The following is a 17,220-nucleotide window of genomic DNA, read 5'->3' as shown; positions in this document are numbered from 1 at the left end:
CAAACCTTCCTAGACACAAGTATTGGCATCTCTACAGTTTAGACTTTAGAGTTGCTATAGATCAAAAATCACTTTAAAAATAAACAAAATACTCAACATAAACAGATAAAAAAAATCATGGTAAGAGGTGACGCACAACTGACATGTCGCCTACGTAAAAAAAATCTAAAATAACAGTAACAGCTCAGTTTGTCAGCGACTTCTTCCAACCACTTCCAAGAAAACTGTTTTTTTATCCCCTGCAACGGCCACGGCCTCCTTCCCTCCCTTTCTAGCAGCCATAGACGTTTATATAACACAGAGAGAGATCTTTAGACTTTAGAGGGAGAAAGTGTGTTTTAGAGAGAAAAACAAAAAATGGGTTGTGGGAATTTCTTCTTTACAGTACTAATAACCTTCTCAGTAGCCCTTATAACATACAACATCCTTATATCAGCAAACGCACCACTTAAACAAGACTTACCAGGTCCATCATCAAGATCAACACTTTTGGTTGACCCAGTAATCAAGATGCCATTAGAAAGATCAAGAAGATCAAGTTTTGGTAAAAAGAGACTGTTTCATACAGCTGTGACAGCTTCTGATTCTGTGTATAATACTTGGCAGTGTAGGGTAATGTATTATTGGTACAAGAAGCATAAAGATGGACCCAATAGTGAGATGGGAGGGTTCACTAGGATCTTGCATTCTGGAAAGCCTGATAAGTTTATGGAGGAAATCCCAACTTTTATAGCACAGCCTTTGCCTGCTGGGATGGATCAGGTTTGTGTTCTTCTTTTGAAATTTGGGTCTGTTTTAGATTCTTGATTTATGTAGTGTACTTTTAGAATTAGTTGAAGTTGCACTCACTTTGAGAGCTGGTTAAAGTCTTTAGCTTGGTTAACTGAATTTGAGAGTATCATGACTGTTAAAATCTTGATTATTGAACATTGTCACGAATCAGGCCTGAATTTGGATATAAATTGATTGATAGTGTGAGGGGCTAGTGCATTTTGTCGTGATGTAAATTGATTGATGGCGTTATAGTAGAAGTTGCTGGTTGTATAGAGACTCTGGCTTGAAGCAGATGGCTTCCTGCTGGCTTCTTTTTGGGAATGATAAAGTCAACCCAGCCAAAAAAATAATCCGAATGATGTTCCCCTCATATGCTTCAATGGGGAAAATTAGGAGAAATTGGTCGTGCTTGAAGATTTTCCTTGTTTTCGGCGTTATTATTGGTTAAATTTCCATTATTTGCTTATCTCAAATCTTACACAATCACAGGGCTATATAGTTCTCAACAGACCTTGGGCATTTGTGCAATGGCTTCAAAAAGCAGACATAAAAGAAGAGTACGAAACGTTAAAATCCCCAGCTTCTGTGACGAGTTGATCTTTATTTCAGTAGATTTGACTTTATCCATGTTGTTTTACTTTGTACTCAGATACATATTGATGGCAGAGCCAGATCATATTATTGTTAAGCCCATCCCAAACCTATCTAAAGATGGCCTTGGAGCTGCGTTTCCTTTCTTTTACATTGAACCAAAAAAGTATGAGTCTGTCCTCCGAAAGTACTTCCCTGAGGATAAGGGACCAATAACAACCATCGACCCCATAGGAAATTCTCCTGTCATTGTTGGGAAGGTTTGTGTTTTAATATGCTCTTTCTGACCGTATTATTCTTCCAAATATTGGCCTTTTCTTGATTGTCTGTGCAACATTGTCAGGAATCTCTTAAGAAGATTGCTCCCACTTGGATGAATGTCTCCCTGGCAATGAAAAAGGATCCCGAGACAGATAAAGCTTTTGGCTGGGTGCTTGAAATGTGAGACTTTTGTGGTTAACTATATTTTTGCGAAGACCTTATTTTAGGCAACTGACCTTTTCTGTTTCCCCTTACTCTTTGCTAAATACAGGTATGGTTATGCTGTTTCATCTGCTCTACATGGCGTTGGCAACATCCTGTACAAGGACTTCATGATTCAGGTTTAATTAAAGTAGCACTTCCTTGCTGTCATACACCAGTCTGAAAAAATGCAGAAAATTCCCTCAAGTTCATCGCGAAATCTCTCTTTTCCTGAAATCATAACGATGTGCCATTTTCCTATATTTCAAATTTTAGGGATTGCCTTTTTCTAGTAGTTACCCATTTTGCATCGTTTGACAGCCTCCTTGGGATACGGAAGTTGGCAAGAAGTTCATAATTCATTACACTTACGGATGTGACTATGATATGAAGGTAGTCTACTGTTGATAGACTGATTTAATTTTATGTTCTATGCTGTTCAAGGATGAAGAAAAGATAAAGAGGAACAGCTTCTGACTTCTTGATTTATTGCAATTACATTCATTTGCTATTATTAAGGCTGGTTCAACAAGATTTTGGTTTTTGTTTCTTTGATTGCAGGGTAAATTAACCTACGGAAAGATTGGAGAATGGAGGTTTGACAAGAGATCTTATGATACCGTTATACCCCCAAGAAACCTTCCCTTGCCTCCACCGGGTGTTCCAGAGAGTGTGGTATGTTTCATTTCACCTTATAGTCCTAACACTTGTTGCTTGCATGATTATTATGCATGAAAAGCTTTAACAAACAATTTAACAAGCGTTTCGGCCCTTGGAGTTTTCCGTTCTTGCTCATTTTTTTCTCATTTCTACACGGGGAACTAATTCTGCCCTAAAATTCAAGATTTTGCTACTTTTACCATTAAGTAGAGCATGGAAAATTTATGCAACCCAACATCCCAGGTGTGAACAGCAACTTCCTGGGAGCATACCCATACAGAATAAACTCAAGCTCCCTTCGATTTAGTGCTGGATTAAAGAGTACTCAAGCTTCCTTTTTCGTTGCCTAGGTCTAGGTCCCCCGCCCGCCCCCCCCCCCCCCCCCCCCCCCCCCCCCCTAAAAAAAGACTCCTTCCATAAAGACTGTCATGTTGAAAGATCAAATGGGCACGTTAAAAATGTTTTGTAAATTGTTGGATGTATTGATATTAAGCCTACTTCAATAGTCAGCTTTAGGTGTAGTAACCAAGTTTAGACATTCTTGGTTCTCTTTTACCCATCTGGGCATATTGCCAGTCTTTATGGAAGGAGACTTTGGGGGAAACTATGAAATTGACTCCTCCCCCAAAACATTGTATCTCTAAAAGCTACCTTACATATATATTTGCAACGGATAATCATAATCTCTCCTGTCATCAGTTCAAGTTCTTGTTATTTAAGCAAATATAACGTGGCAGGTTACTCTGGTGAAAATGGTGAATGAAGCTACTGCAAACATTCCAAATTGGGGATCCTAAAGAGGATATATGGTTGGAAACCACCAAGGAAGCTTCGGTTTGCTGCTTGATTCGACTTGGGCCTTTGTATACTTTGAGGTGCCGTATGAGTGATGTGAAAAAAGTTGTGAGCATTTGAATCTCATGCAACCCTTGGTAATCGTTGGGAGCTAGCAGACAGCAATGTGCTCGATGTTATAGCAACTTGAACGAATCAATTCAGATCAGACTGACACTATTGGCTGATGTACACTTACAGTATTACTTGTATTCCTAAACACTAGCCTTCATCTGACCTGATTAGTTTTATGTATTATCTATTGTTATCCTTTTTTCCGTAATTTTTTGTTACTTTTAAACAGAGGATTGTCTCCTCGCGTGGGGGAAAAAAACAGTAAAATTGTACTTCTAAAAATGGCTCTGGAACACCTGCTTCCGTCTATTGCTCATATTTTTAATTGATGCAGTTGGCAAAAGCAGAAACAATGCGCAGGATTTTGGAGCAAAACATTTGCTAAGACAACTGGTTAATAATGCTGTTCGAACTCGCCCATAAATGTTAATAATGCTGTTCTAACACTCCCATAAATGTTAAAAGTCTCAATTACATTACAGAACAGTGGCCAAGCAGGCACCCGCTCTTGATATCCATGGTCACCAGCACCATAAATGTTAAGGCTGGCTTGTGGTCACTCGTTTTCCTCACCATTGATAACTAGGGACCATGTATATTATGGCTGAGCTTTGAGCGTTACCATAGAAGTTTGGTAGGGAAAATGCCTGATTGGGAGTGGGTTCCAGTTACTTTTCACTTAGAAACATATAAAAATAATATTTTTTTATTTTTTAAAATTATTTTTGCCATCAGCAAATCGATGATCTGAAAACACTAAAAAAATATTAATTTAAAGCAAAGAAAAAAATAAAATAAAAATTTAAATTTTTTTAAAAACACTTTTAAAACGTAAAAATAAACAGAACCAAAAAGCTTGGTTTAAGTTCAAATACAAGGAGGGACAAATCAGATTTAAAAGGCGGAACCAAAACATGAAAAATAAGGGAGATAAAAAGAGTTAGCTTTTGAATGGAAACCATGCATAGAAGTTTAAATCCTAAATGGGAATGGATAGGGTGGGATTTAGGAACAAGGGAGGATTACCTCTCATTGTGTAACTCAGACTCACTGGACCTCCTGATGAACCAAAAAAAAAACCAACAATGTTGCTTTCGTTTTCAAAACCATAAAATTCCACATCATCCAATTTTGCAGCAGCTAGACTTGTCAGTGGCCACAAGTCATGCTCTGTTCAGGTAGGAATGTCTTGCTCTCTCCATGCTTATCATAGCATACATAACATACTTTTATGTAGATTATCATGGTGACCACCAGGGAAAGGTAATGCTTTCATGTTCGGAGGCTAGATATTAACAACTGGCTTGATTGAGGGGGTTAGAAAAATGTAGTATTTACAAGAAGAATTGATTATCAATTCAAATATCGTCTGCAGTTTTTTGAATTGCAAAAACAAGGGATCTTCTTACCTTCATCTTCATTGTTAAAATGGTAGTCATATGTTATCTCTTCTCCTGGATATATATCTCTCTCAGCGAAAAAAACCACCTGCAAACCCAGAAATAAACAGTGAAGCTCGTGCCCTAACTATACCAAGTTTTCTGAGCACAATGTAATGAATTTACAATGTATGATTTGGATGTAAGTGGCTAAGTTCATTGTGTAATTCAGAATCTCATCTTGTCCAAGCTAATACAAGTAAATAATGATCATGAAGAATGATACTAGAACAGCATTTTGCTTTACCTTCTTTTCATTCCTCACAGAAATCACTTTGGCGACACAATTTGGCTGGTCATGCAAATTAAAAAAGAAAATCTAAGAGAAAGCAAACAATAGAAATGAAAAAAAAAAAAATTATATATATATCAAAAACTAGACATTTACCAGACAAGAATGGTTGACAAAACGAGCAATGCCCCCTTTACGTGTTGCATCAATAATATGCTCTTTGTCAATCCTGAAGAAGTAGCAAGCACTCTTGTATTGCAGCTTTCTTCCATACTCGTACTCTCTTTTATCAGCCACACGTTGCCCAACAATCTCACCCACATACTCCACCACCTAAGAATCATCACAATGCATCATGTTGTGCAATTGAAAGAGTGGGGTTCCATTACTTAAGGGTAAAGAGTCAAACCATTGCACCGCGATAGATGAATCTGGATGTGTAAAGTCCAAGGGCATGAATGCCAGACTTATAAACAATCAAATATTTCCAACCCTTAGCTTGTTTATAACGAGCATATTCTTTCTGCAAGCATGGGGATAACACATATAATATCACATATGTTGCACCATAATTGTCAAATAATGTTGCAAAACTCCAAATGATATAAGATCAATTAACAAGTAAAGAAGAAAGAATAGAAGAGATATAGAAAGGAGGAAGCAAGGGAGAAAACTAGAGGATGGGCCATTAAATAATTCCCAGTGATGCAAATGTGAGGGGTAAGATTTTTAGCACTGCAGTAATGCAAAAATTATTTATGTTTAGCAGAATAACATGGTATACTTTAACTCGAGAAAAATGAAAAATCAGCAAGATCATGCTCACTGCAAAAACTCCTTTGTAGGGATGAGCATCTTGTGTACATCCCTAATGTGCAAATAACTTGGAAACGTCACATACTTCATATATATACTATTTTCTGAGCCTTGCATGCTAATCATTGAAAGAAGCAACATGGGTTTGATAACAGAATGAATCAGTTTTGATTCAAATGCCAACTGAATGTTAATGCAGTAAAAAAATTTAGGTGAAATAACTGGAAAAAAAAAATTTGGTTGTCAGCAGATGGAACATACCCGACAATCATGCTCCACATCTGACATTGGCAACTTAGAAAGCCCAGTGCATGACTTCTGTCCATTAATGTGCATCCAAGCATTAAGCTGCTCCTGGGGAACAAGGCATCCACCCTTCCCTCTTGATTGGCCATGAAGATTATGCCAAAAGCCATCTCGTTTCCGTCCCTTGTAGCCCTTGAATGACAGACAGAAGGGAAAAAGGTCAGTGAGAGTCAAAAGAGTCCTGTGGAACACCCACCTACACCCACAAAGAAAGAAAGAAAAGAAAAAATACCTCAGTCCTAGCACAACTCTCTTCCTTTTCTCCGACACAACCTGTTTTATTGTTGGAAGCATCACATGCACATTCATCTGCTGCGTACCTGGCATGAAGTGCACATCTCCCATAAAAGCCAACATTTTCATTGTCTACACCTTCAACCTCACTTTGCAACAGGCCCTGCAGTCCATAAAGAAATTTTAAAGTGCATATAGAACCTCCAACAACAAAAAAACAGGCCAAAGCAGTTTTAAATGGAAACTGCTAAATTCATGGAAATTTGAATGGGAATACAACTAAATGTGAGAAAGAAAACGACCACTGGCAGGACCAAGCCCGCAATCCAAGCTGAGGATGGATTTTTGGGGTTCAGCTCGCCCATGGGATCACAACCCTAGCCAATTATATATAATGGGCAATAATTTTTAATGCGTAAACCAAATAAAGTAGAGTACCTTCTGATGAGCACACCAAGGATGAAATTGAACAGAGCAGTTCGCAACCCTGCATTGTATGCATGAGCCACCAGGTCTATTACACATGGAGCAAACCTAGGAAAGAAATGATAAACATGGAAATGAATACATCAATTGATAATTTAAATGAATAGAATCTGGTGGAAATTTTTGAATCCTACATATAGAGTTTGTTTTCTCAAATCTATATAAACTTGAATCATTATGAAAAAAAGATGCAGGTAAGCAAAGTGTTTTCATATACCAAGGAACTTAACAAGCCCATTGGCTCATTTGATAACCATGTTATTAATTCAGTTTTTCCTTGTTTTCATTAACAGAATTTGGATAATCACACCACGAGATCATTAGCTATGGAATCTATACAGCAAGCTGTTAAAAGATAAATGTCATTTCATATGCAAAGTGGGATGAAATGCATAAAATAGATTCATCAACGAACTGCGAAGTTCTAACTATAGTCCACTGATAATGGCATTGCCATGGGCTCTATCTCAGGAGGTAATGATCTCACATTTTTACAAGCTTAAATTTCCCAGTTAGGAAAAATATGGTTAGAAGTGTGATTATCTGTACAATTTATCCTAACAATTGCAACTTTGGAACTGCAGGCTATTAAACATACATCCTACAAGTTCAATTTCAATGTTTACCGTGTTTGCTCTAGGGTGTGAAGCACCTGACACGTCAAAAGCACTCATGGTATCAACATTTGGGCATCGTGTCCCAGGAGTCCAAAGGCCACAAACCATGTGAACCCACTGCTTAACAGTGGAATCAAGTACTCCAGCTGTAATGCTGTTATGTACCTTCAGATTACCAACACAAGACAAGGAATTCCGTAAATTATTCAATTGCTTCTGCATATCAATACTCCAAACAGATGGAGTGGATGACTCGATATTTTCAGGTCTTAAAACTGGATAAGAGTTATTTCCATGCACAAATCCCGAGGCGTGCAACTTGCTAAATTCATCCTGTAATGTTACGGCAGAAGAATCTGAATTCTTAGGCCTGCTTTCTGTTTCAAAGCTCCAAGCTTTCAAAAGGCTTTTCGCTATTGCATGACTCCGAAGTGCCTGGGTCAAGGCCCCACCTCCATAACCACAAAGAACACAAACCTGGATTATAACAAATTAGAAGGCATTAGAAAATCACAAGATACAACATAGAAGAAAAATGCTGATAAACGCACAATAAGTAATCAAACTGGCTACAGAAAATGGGGTGCATGAGTACAAAACTCCATGACAAATATAATTTAACAGTTTATTTATTATAATGTCATTCACTAACAAACAAAAGAGGGACTAAATCATTGTTCTTAGATACTCTCAACAGATGGTTGAAAGGGGAAATTGGGCAAGAGCAAAATCTCATTCATCATTAACATAACATGTGAAAAATTGGGAAGCAACCCATGAAACGAGGAAGAAGTATAGAGTGCAGAAAAATGGCAAGGATAAGGAAAACTTTGGACAGAACAACGCACATAAAAGCGTAGCTGATAGTTAATTGAGAGTTTATCCAAGAACCATATTTCTTACAGTATTTTTTGCACCAGTTCGGCAAGGTCTGCAATACCAGTGACCTTTAGGCACTCTGGAAATGCCATAGCAAGCCTGGTGTACCTACTTATCAAGAAACTCATCAGTGTGACAGAATAGTTAGGAGAAACACAGAAGAAATTGATCTGAAATAATTTAACAGCTACATACTTTGATTAGACATTGACCACACTCTAGTAAGCAATTAACTTCATCTTTATTTGAGCTTCCACAGACACAGCAAAATGAATCTGAATCCGTAGCAGACAAGTGCTCTCGCTCTAGAATATTTCTGAAACACAACCAATTAACATACAAAATTAAAGAGTTATAGTTTCTAAGCAATGTCCCCAATTAAATATTTACTAAAATCTGAAGCTGCATTAAATAGAAGAAACGTTAGATTTATTAACTCTGAATATTAATTTACTTGCTCACCTTTTGGCATTGACTTCGCCTGATTCATGTGTGCGACAATTAGAATCTTCAGAACTCTTTATAATTTTCCCATCTTTCATGTTTTGTCCACATTTCAAAATGTTCTTATGTGAAATCTTCACAGAACAGGAACTCATTCCTGAAAAGGAACAACATCAATGGAGTAAAAAAAACAGGAGATTTTGTTCACTGAAAGGAGCTCTCAAACATGGACTAAAATACAACTCTGGATTGAATACCAACAAACATGCATGCTCACAAGACACATGAGCTGGATTTCTACTCCAAGACAGCCATTGAAATTCTGGTACGTGGCTTAATTTTCAGAGTACACTAATCCGTCTTACTTCTAGTCTACTTATTCTTCCATTGAATAGATGGAAACGTATATTACTTGAACGTGATAAAGAAAAAAAAATCAAAATTACCTTTCAAAGTAAGCTCGTTAAGGCTGCGTCTACGAATTTCCTTGAACTTTGGCTTTGACTGAGTGTGAGCACTACTGCCTAAAATACCACAACCTCCCTCAGTTTTGCTGTTTCCCTCTTTCAACACCAACAACTCATCAGCAAAATGCTTGTCCTGTCCAACAGATGCAGTCTCCCTCTCTTTGACAGAATTGCAAAATATCATCTCGTCAAAACCTGAAGCATCATTGCCTTCACTTTCTTTCTTCATATGGGAGGATCTGCATGCATTAGTCGAACCAAAGCCTGTCTTCTTCAACTCCCTCACAGAAGTTATTGTAGGTTTTTTGTTTTTGGGAGGTGTGCATTTTTTCGCAGTTCCAAGTATCGTATCAAGAGAAACAATTTTGGCTGGTTTTGGTAGATCTCCAACCATTTCTCCATTAGATATCTCACCATACTTCCCACACACCACTGGCCTTGGCTTCCTGTAACAAACACTCGACTGTTGACTCAAAGACACCTTCAGATGACTCACTGGAGCACACCTCATAGTTTTTTCACCAACAGCACAAGTTGGCTCTAGTGTCTGAGATTGTGCGCAACCATCAGAAGTCCTGCTCTTTCTGAATTTCTTTCTGCCTGAAACCTCAATGATTTTACATGAAGAAGCATTATCATTTAATTCTTCCCCATCCTCATCCTCTCCGTCCCTTCCATTATAAAGTTCTTGTAAATCTCTCTTACGAGAAAGTGGTTTGGACAGGGACGTTATAGACTTTCCATTGGAATTAGGTTTTATAGAGGATACACGAGAAGTGTAAGGCATTTCTAGGCCAGATGAAACAATGTGGGCATCTTTGGATAAACAGCGCTGATTGGCAGTTTCATCACACTCAGGATATTTATCCTGCACTGCATGACCAGCGGTGCCTCGTGATGCATCCAGCATCTCTGGTTTTGTTTCTCTCTTCCTCTTTGCAGTTTTAAAGCCCCTTTCAGGTTCAGGAGGATGATTGGTTTTCTCAAGAACAGTAACCTCAGCCTGGATTTGATTTCGGCCTCTCTTCCATGTCAAGGAATCCATGAGCTTAACCTCATCAAGAAGACTTCGAGATGATTGATTGTTAATGACTTTTGAAGATCCATCTTTCCACAGTCTTGTCTTACAAGTAGAGCCACAGAAGCCAGCACTTCTGTCACTTTCAACAGCATCGTCTGATGACCAGCATTTATCAATGCCTGATCCTTCATCAACTATAAGATGTTTCATGCAGCTAGCAATTCCAGTAACAGCCATTGAAGAATCCACTTTGTTAACCTCATTTGATGCCTGAGTAACAGCAGGGGTAGAACATCCAGAAGATATATTAGATATTTCTTGCTCTCTGAAGGAGTCAACCACGTGCACTGCTCCACTGGAACACTTAGCAGCTGTGTCTCCAAGATGACCTGATTCATGTTGTCGTCTGTCCAAGTTGCCAGCTGATTGGTCTACACGAGCCCCCTGGCAGACATTGTTTTTCTTGCTTGGCACATCTTTCCACTGAGAGGTGCAACTGATATTCTTAGGTGCTTGCCCCTTCAATTTTCCACAGTGATCTAAGGAAATAGTATTTTCACGTGGAATGATGTTATCTTTAGCAATTTGTGAAGCCATCAAAGCAGGGATTTTTCCACCAACACCTCGCATAGGTTCTCTGAAGGAATTAGGATGATTACCACCTCCACATTTCCCTCCTAAACATTTCGTATGTGCTGCACATCTGCAGTAAGTTTGAAAATATTGCTTTATCTGACAGCAGCTTTCAGGCTCATTTGAATCAGTGATGTTGTGTTCATTCCTGCCAAGTCTGTGACATTTGAATAAATAGTACTATTAGTATCCTGGCATTAAATCAAAGATACCAGTAAAATCCGCACGGCAGATATAGAAAAGCCAGCAAGTTCACACAAAAAACTGAGTGAAGTCACAACTACTGAGCTATATGTGAAGTTGGAGCAGCAAGACAAAATTGATGACAGCAGAACTGATGTGAAAGAATGGGGGTAACGCATTTAGAGCAAGTTTTTTGGTCAATCACCAGACCCAACAATCATACCCTAGTAATGATCCTTATTACTACGATATCAAATATTTGATCCACCTTGTCAGTTGAAATGTTCACTAAACACTGACAACAAAAAAATTATTGATATTGCCAGCAAACTGTGGGAGAATAATATCTGTGGATGAGGCTAAAACCCCAAAAAGACATTAAAAGTTGCGAGGAACGTTCAAAATCTTGATATTCAAATGAATGGCAATCTCAAAGAACAAAATGGTTACTTGCAACTTTAATCCCTACAACAAAAACATAAACTAACCTCAATGAGGGCTGTTCATTTTGAAGATGACCATGAGAAAGTTGACAATGCTTGTCATTTTCTTGACTATAAAATGGCCTTCCTTGTGTCAATGTTGAGAAATTGCACCAGTTGCTCAAACCTATATGAGCAGAAAAGCTTTTTAGCATCAAGAGTCCCCATCATGGCAGAAAAACTTCAGCGTTACAACAAGATTGAAGAATTAGAGGAAGATAATACAAACATGTTACATGAATACACACCAAAGTTTCACACTTGCCTGTCACATGAGCAAATTTAGCAACATCATCACCCATCTTAACAGTAGGAGTAGATTGGGTTGATTTCATGGAAACTTCTGAAACATTCTGTTTACTAATAAAAGTAGTCTCGTGTCGATTTAATCCAGATGCTGCTGGTTCAAACAGAGAATGCTGTAGTTTGACACATCTATCTTGTTCTGGATTCTTTCCATGGGGAGACATCTCATGTTGCTGCTTCGATAATTCCAATATCTGCCTAAATGCAAGCAATCTTAGATTATCATCAAGTAAATAAGGGCTTGCACTAATTCCATCTTGTTTCAACATGGCCGGAGTCAGCCCTGAACCCAATGGAACTGCTTGTGATGGAAAACTTTGCCCAGAACCCATAGACGAACCCAAGGATCCAGGGAAGACACGATCAACAGTACCAAAAGAAGGAACCTTATCAAGATAGTTAGACAAGCTCCCAGCATCAGATGCTTCCAGTGGTATGCTAGACAAGTGATTTGGAAAGTGATTCTTTTCATGCATCATGGGAAAAGCAGCACAAATGTTTCCATTTATGACTTCTGAAAAAGAGCTTGGATTTTTCTTCCAATTATGCATTTTAGACACCAAATTTGATTCATCAAAAGAGTTACCAGTAAGACACCCCACGCCTTTACCCTTGTCTCTAGGTCTGGAGAAACCAAACTCAGGGTCAGTCCTTTGCCTTTCTAAACCATTTCCACCATTCAAGGGGACATTGCCTGGGTACTTGACAGCATGAGATTCGCTATGTAATGTTTCATGCACAATATGCTCAGTGCTATTGACAACATTACTAGTAGATCTGGAGTATGAGTTACCCTCCAGTGGACTATTAAAGTGTTTAAATGGTAAAAACACTGTGCTCTTAGCCAACTGGCCTTTAAAATTTTCTATTTTGCCAACATTAATCGTATTCTTGATTGCACTGCGTCCATAGTTCAACTGGTCTTGTTCCCTTGCAGAATTTAACAGGCCAGCTACATGAGGAAGACCTTGTCTGGATTCCCCATCTCCCCCACAACTGGTCACTGTATAATTCAGTGAATAATAGTGAATTGATTACTAATCCATAATGGTAAAAATGATGTATGACAATAATGGACTAACACATACACTATAGATAACGAGTTAAGTAGAAAGATTGTTACAACACACCATAATGAATCATCTGCTCTCTGGTACTTGGCTTATGTGAATTCACAAGAGAGTTGCATGATGGTGGCCCAACTGCTGATAGAACTGGATTTCCTGAAGACCAATTCTGCTCATTTGGTTGCCCAAGCCTCAACTCTATGCTTGAAGAAGCAGCATCCTTGTCTATAATTACACAATGCTTTTCATCTTTAGCTCTGCTGACATCAGAACATCTAAAAAGAGTTCTTGCATTTTGCAGCGCAGAATTGGTGGTTGAAAAACTACCACTCTTCACAATATTGTCAATATATGCAGATATGGACTGGCTACCATTCTCAGGTCCTTTGCCAACAAAAGTAGGCATAATTGTACACCTAGAGATAGTGCTATCTGTCACACCATGTAGTGTGTTATTCCCCACACCATGTAAATTGCTGAGCAAGGTGCCAGCCAACCCAAGAAAATTGTTACCACCTTGACCATTTCTCTTCTGTTTGTCTAAAACATCAAAAACTGGATTCTGGTTTAAGTTATGGTCTGTAAGGGGATTCTTTGGAAAAACAACACTGTCGATAGGCTGTCCAGACCTCACTAAACCTTCAGAAGACCCAACCAGATGATTGCAGTCAGAATGCTTGGACAGAGGAAGAGGCACACTGGATTGCACCAAACTAGCAGTCAAGGGTAATCCTTCAGGCCAGTCCCACCCACTCTGATCTTCTGGAACCCTGATCTAAAGCACCATAAAAACATCACCATCCAGTGTTCTCGTTGCTTCAAACACATGCCAATAAGAAATATCACCATCCAGTCTATGACAAACTACAACGTTAGAATAAACATTATGGTTGAAAGGCATCAATATAATGGGAAGCCAACCTGCACTTGTGTCTGTAATATATATATATATATATATATATATATATATATATATATGTGGCAACATGAATTAAAGCAATTATGGCAACATACAAGGGCAATTGCAAACGCATCTCATGACAACAACCTGCATCATGACACTAGAATCACGAAAGGCCAACCCATCTTTACATGCTGTTTTATCACCTACATTGATATCAAAAGGGTCCAAACCCCCCATAGATCACTTTTAATGGTACAACAGTTTTTTTCCCAAGAATGTTATTGTCCTTGAAATATTTAATAATCACTCCAGCAATACCAGGCCTATTCAGTCTATGACATTCACCTAGGCTTCTTTTCCATAACCAAGTTGTTGGCAGTCAGGCAAAAACATGAAATTTTTTTTTTTTTTAAATCACTGATATTTTAAGAATTCATATTTCCACCAGTTGCATTATAAAAAATCTTCTTTTGTGAAGAGGAATGAACTCGGTAGCAACACTGAGCACATAAAGAGGAGTCCTCCTACAGAATTTGTAGACAAAGAAATTAGACACTCCTCAGAAAATGTTATTGATTTCATATCTACACTAACCATCAAAATTCTCATACATGGTACTTGTGGCAAACTTGCAGTGTAGTATTGGTCTAATTGACTGGCAGATTTAAGATGATAAGTTCCAGAACAAATGCACTAACATAGTAGGTATAATGCAATCACAAGCCTAATTTTCTATTCATACAAATTTAGCATTTCCCTGCATTTATACCACAGCACATGTCCGGACAGATACAGGGACACAAGTGCGTGTAGACAATTTAAGCACAAAATCAATTCCTTACAAGAAACAATAATTAAAAGCAGCATAAACATCATACCCCAAATTTCTGGAAGTAGAGCTTACGCCACTGAGCAACGGTCTCTCCATTCTCCATATGAACAGCAACTCCAGGGTTAACATTCCATAATCCTGAATGCTGTGTAATAAAAGCAGTTAGATCAAAGCAGGAATAAATGCCAAAAGCTATCAAATGTGGTTGACAAGACAGCAATACATAACATAATGTACAAAACATGAACGTGATACAAGGTTGAAAGAACTTACCTCACAAAACTTGGATACAGACATGTGGAAGCAATGACATGAGCAAAGAATGCCTAGGAGTCCTGTACTGCTCAGAAGTAGCTCTCCACCTTTCAGGTTGATAGAAATTAGATTCCAGGTGAAAGCTTGCAACATAATATTAATCAACTAAAAACAAGGAGCAACATGTATCAAGCACTCACTTTTACCCAAACAAAATACACGAGGGTACTGGTTAGAAAGAGCAGATGAATTCTTAGAAACAGAAAGCTCTGGTTCTAATGCTAATTTTCCTGGCATTTGACAGTTTGTATCTGGGAGCTTTACAGCATTTGCAGGGTTAGTACTCCGCCATTCCCCTCTCAGAGAAGAGAAATCTTTTACCTTCTCATTATCAGAAACCTTATAATGGATGACTGCCTTAGCCAGGTCTGAACTATGCATAGCAAAGTTTGCACCCTGGAGACAATGTTGCAGAACAGAATTGGAAGTAGATGCACACTTGGATGAAACAACTGGATTTGCTCCATTTCTCTGGTTTTGATTGCTTGAATTTTCTGATGGTATCCTACTTGACATCAATGGAGCCCGACTTCCAAAAGCATTAAACAATGAACCAGTGTCTTCAGAAGGAACTCTACTAGAGGCACTAAATTGTTTAGGATTTGGTAATTCATGGAAATCACACGGGGAAAATGATGCTGGGCCAGATAGGAGAGCCAGAAATGAATTTCCAAGGTCACAATTGCCCGAATAGGAACTTAAATTGGGATTATTGGAAACCATGGAATCCGGCATCCTTCCACGACCTTGTGATCTCAAATCATGTCCAGCATGAGGATAAAAATATTGACCCGAGTTCACCTCCAGCTGCATTTAACCAGAAGAGAAACGTTAAATAAGAATAACAACAATAATCAAAACCACACCTTCTAGCATACAGTAACTTGAATCAAAATTTCAAACAATAAAAAGATCGCATCATTCACAAGTAAATTCCTAGCAACCAACAGGGAAAAAAATAACATAAACACAGAAACCCACTAATAATATTAACAAAAACAACAAGGTCACACAATTCACTGCTGTAGTCTAACTCTCCTTCTGCGATTTGAATGTTCATAGCATTCCAACATCTCTCACCCCAAAAAACCCTCTCCTCGTTCTCCCTCATTCTCCTTTTACACTCGCCCTCTGCTGAAAAACACTAAACCCTATCATCACCAAACCTCAGCGGCCATTTGCCAACCTAAGCATATCACCTCCAACATTTCAAACAAATTCAAAATTCTCTTTCTCAGCACTAAGCAGTAGCAAATGTCAAATATATTTACAGTCTGTATCACAATTTCTTCGAGACAGAAAATAATTCACAAAATCAAATACAAAAAATTAAGATATAAAAAGAAAAATACTTCAAGAGTGCAGTGAAGGAACTAACACACAAGCACGAAGAGCAGTGAAAGAGAACTGTAACAAGCAAGAAATAATCAATGCGTGAAACCCTAAACTACATAAAGACTACAAAGCCCTCACGCAATACAAAAAGCACACCTGATTTCGAGCTTCTTGAGGCGTTGTTGAAGAAGGAGTAGCCATTAAAGGCTGCTGCAGTGTAGCAGAGCTACATTTAACCTTCCATGAAGAGTCATCCATCTCTCAAAACCCTAACTCTCCTTCCTCAAAACCATCAACAACGCCTCTCAGCGGTTACTAATTACCAAAATGTCCTCTCAAACCTCCATCACAGGAAGTTTCTATAGATAGAATAACATCAAAATCAAGCTGAGAAAACCCTAGACTAGAGACGATTTTTCTTATTCTTTTTTTAAAAAAAAGAAAAGGGAAGGAGCTGAAAAGAGAAAGGGGGAGTGAAGCTTTAGTTCAGAGGGACGGGGGGGCGGGGGGGCGGGGAGATGACCATGTCATCTGATGTGTAGTTATTATTTCAAGGCAGGGTTGACTGGACAGTTTGAGTAAATATGGGCTGTTGGATTTTGGGATTTGGAGTTGGATTTTCTGATGGGTGAGTTTGGACCGTTGATTGTGGATACAGCTGTGTTCTTTCACCCTTTGGTTTTTAAGGGTGTAAAGGGATAAGGAACTATGGTAAAGTGTATTTTAATCCTTGTAGTTTTTCAAGTTTTTCGTTTCAGTTTCGATTGAATTGAATTTCTCAATATCAGATAACATTTTTGACATCGTTGTGATGTTGACTCCTTTT

General features: G+C 38.4%; 2 protein-coding genes across 2 annotated transcripts; one reads left to right on the top strand and one right to left on the bottom strand.

Annotated features, from left to right (window-relative positions):
* The first annotated feature begins 189 nt into the window (after positions 1 to 189).
* Positions 190 to 3,604, top strand: LOC133674427 (hydroxyproline O-arabinosyltransferase 1-like). The gene is made up of 8 exons (XM_062095519.1): positions 190 to 762; positions 1,264 to 1,331; positions 1,424 to 1,625; positions 1,709 to 1,806; positions 1,898 to 1,967; positions 2,149 to 2,220; positions 2,389 to 2,502; positions 3,225 to 3,604. The coding sequence occupies exons 1-8, from the start codon at positions 358 to 360 to the stop codon at positions 3,282 to 3,284; spliced, it is 1,089 nt and encodes a 362-aa protein (XP_061951503.1). The 5' UTR covers positions 190 to 357; the 3' UTR covers positions 3,285 to 3,604.
* A 1,078-nt stretch (positions 3,605 to 4,682) lies between these two features.
* On the bottom strand, positions 4,683 to 16,990 carry LOC133674425 (uncharacterized). Its single transcript, XM_062095518.1, has 19 exons — positions 16,551 to 16,990; positions 15,200 to 15,866; positions 15,018 to 15,106; positions 14,791 to 14,889; positions 13,072 to 13,783; positions 11,901 to 12,944; positions 11,642 to 11,762; positions 9,296 to 11,127; positions 8,868 to 9,006; positions 8,601 to 8,721; positions 8,430 to 8,513; positions 7,536 to 8,003; positions 6,862 to 6,957; positions 6,422 to 6,586; positions 6,145 to 6,321; positions 5,477 to 5,590; positions 5,224 to 5,400; positions 5,083 to 5,127; positions 4,683 to 4,884 (listed from the first exon to the last, which is right to left on the bottom strand). Exons 1-19 carry the CDS (start codon positions 16,650 to 16,652, stop codon positions 4,750 to 4,752), a joined length of 6,387 nt encoding a protein of 2,128 aa, XP_061951502.1. The 5' UTR covers positions 16,653 to 16,990; the 3' UTR covers positions 4,683 to 4,749.
* Between the last annotated feature and the right edge of the window lie 230 nt (positions 16,991 to 17,220).

The sequence above is a fragment of the Populus nigra genome, chromosome 15 (assembly GCF_951802175.1).
Source record: "Populus nigra chromosome 15, ddPopNigr1.1, whole genome shotgun sequence".
NCBI classification, from domain to species: domain Eukaryota; kingdom Viridiplantae; phylum Streptophyta; class Magnoliopsida; order Malpighiales; family Salicaceae; genus Populus; species Populus nigra.
Note: the sequence above shows the minus strand (reverse complement) of the source record. Positions and strands in the feature narration are given on the sequence as shown.

Coding starts and splice junctions, on each gene's coding strand:
- LOC133674425 (XM_062095518.1), bottom strand. CDS start 16,652: ATGGATGACTCTTCATGGAAGGTTAAATGTAGCTCTGCTACACTGCAG. Junction 14,890..15,017: donor CTGTATCCAAGTTTTGTGAG/GTAAGTTCTTTC, acceptor TTTATTACACAG/CATTCAGGATTATGGAATGT. Junction 5,401..5,476: donor TCATCTATCGCGGTGCAATG/GTTTGACTCTTT, acceptor GATGATTCTTAG/GTGGTGGAGTATGTGGGTGA.
- LOC133674427 (XM_062095519.1), top strand. CDS start 358: ATGGGTTGTGGGAATTTCTTCTTTACAGTACTAATAACCTTCTCAGTA. Junction 1,332..1,423: donor AAAGCAGACATAAAAGAAGA/GTACGAAACGTT, acceptor CTTTGTACTCAG/ATACATATTGATGGCAGAGC. Junction 1,968..2,148: donor ACAAGGACTTCATGATTCAG/GTTTAATTAAAG, acceptor ATCGTTTGACAG/CCTCCTTGGGATACGGAAGT.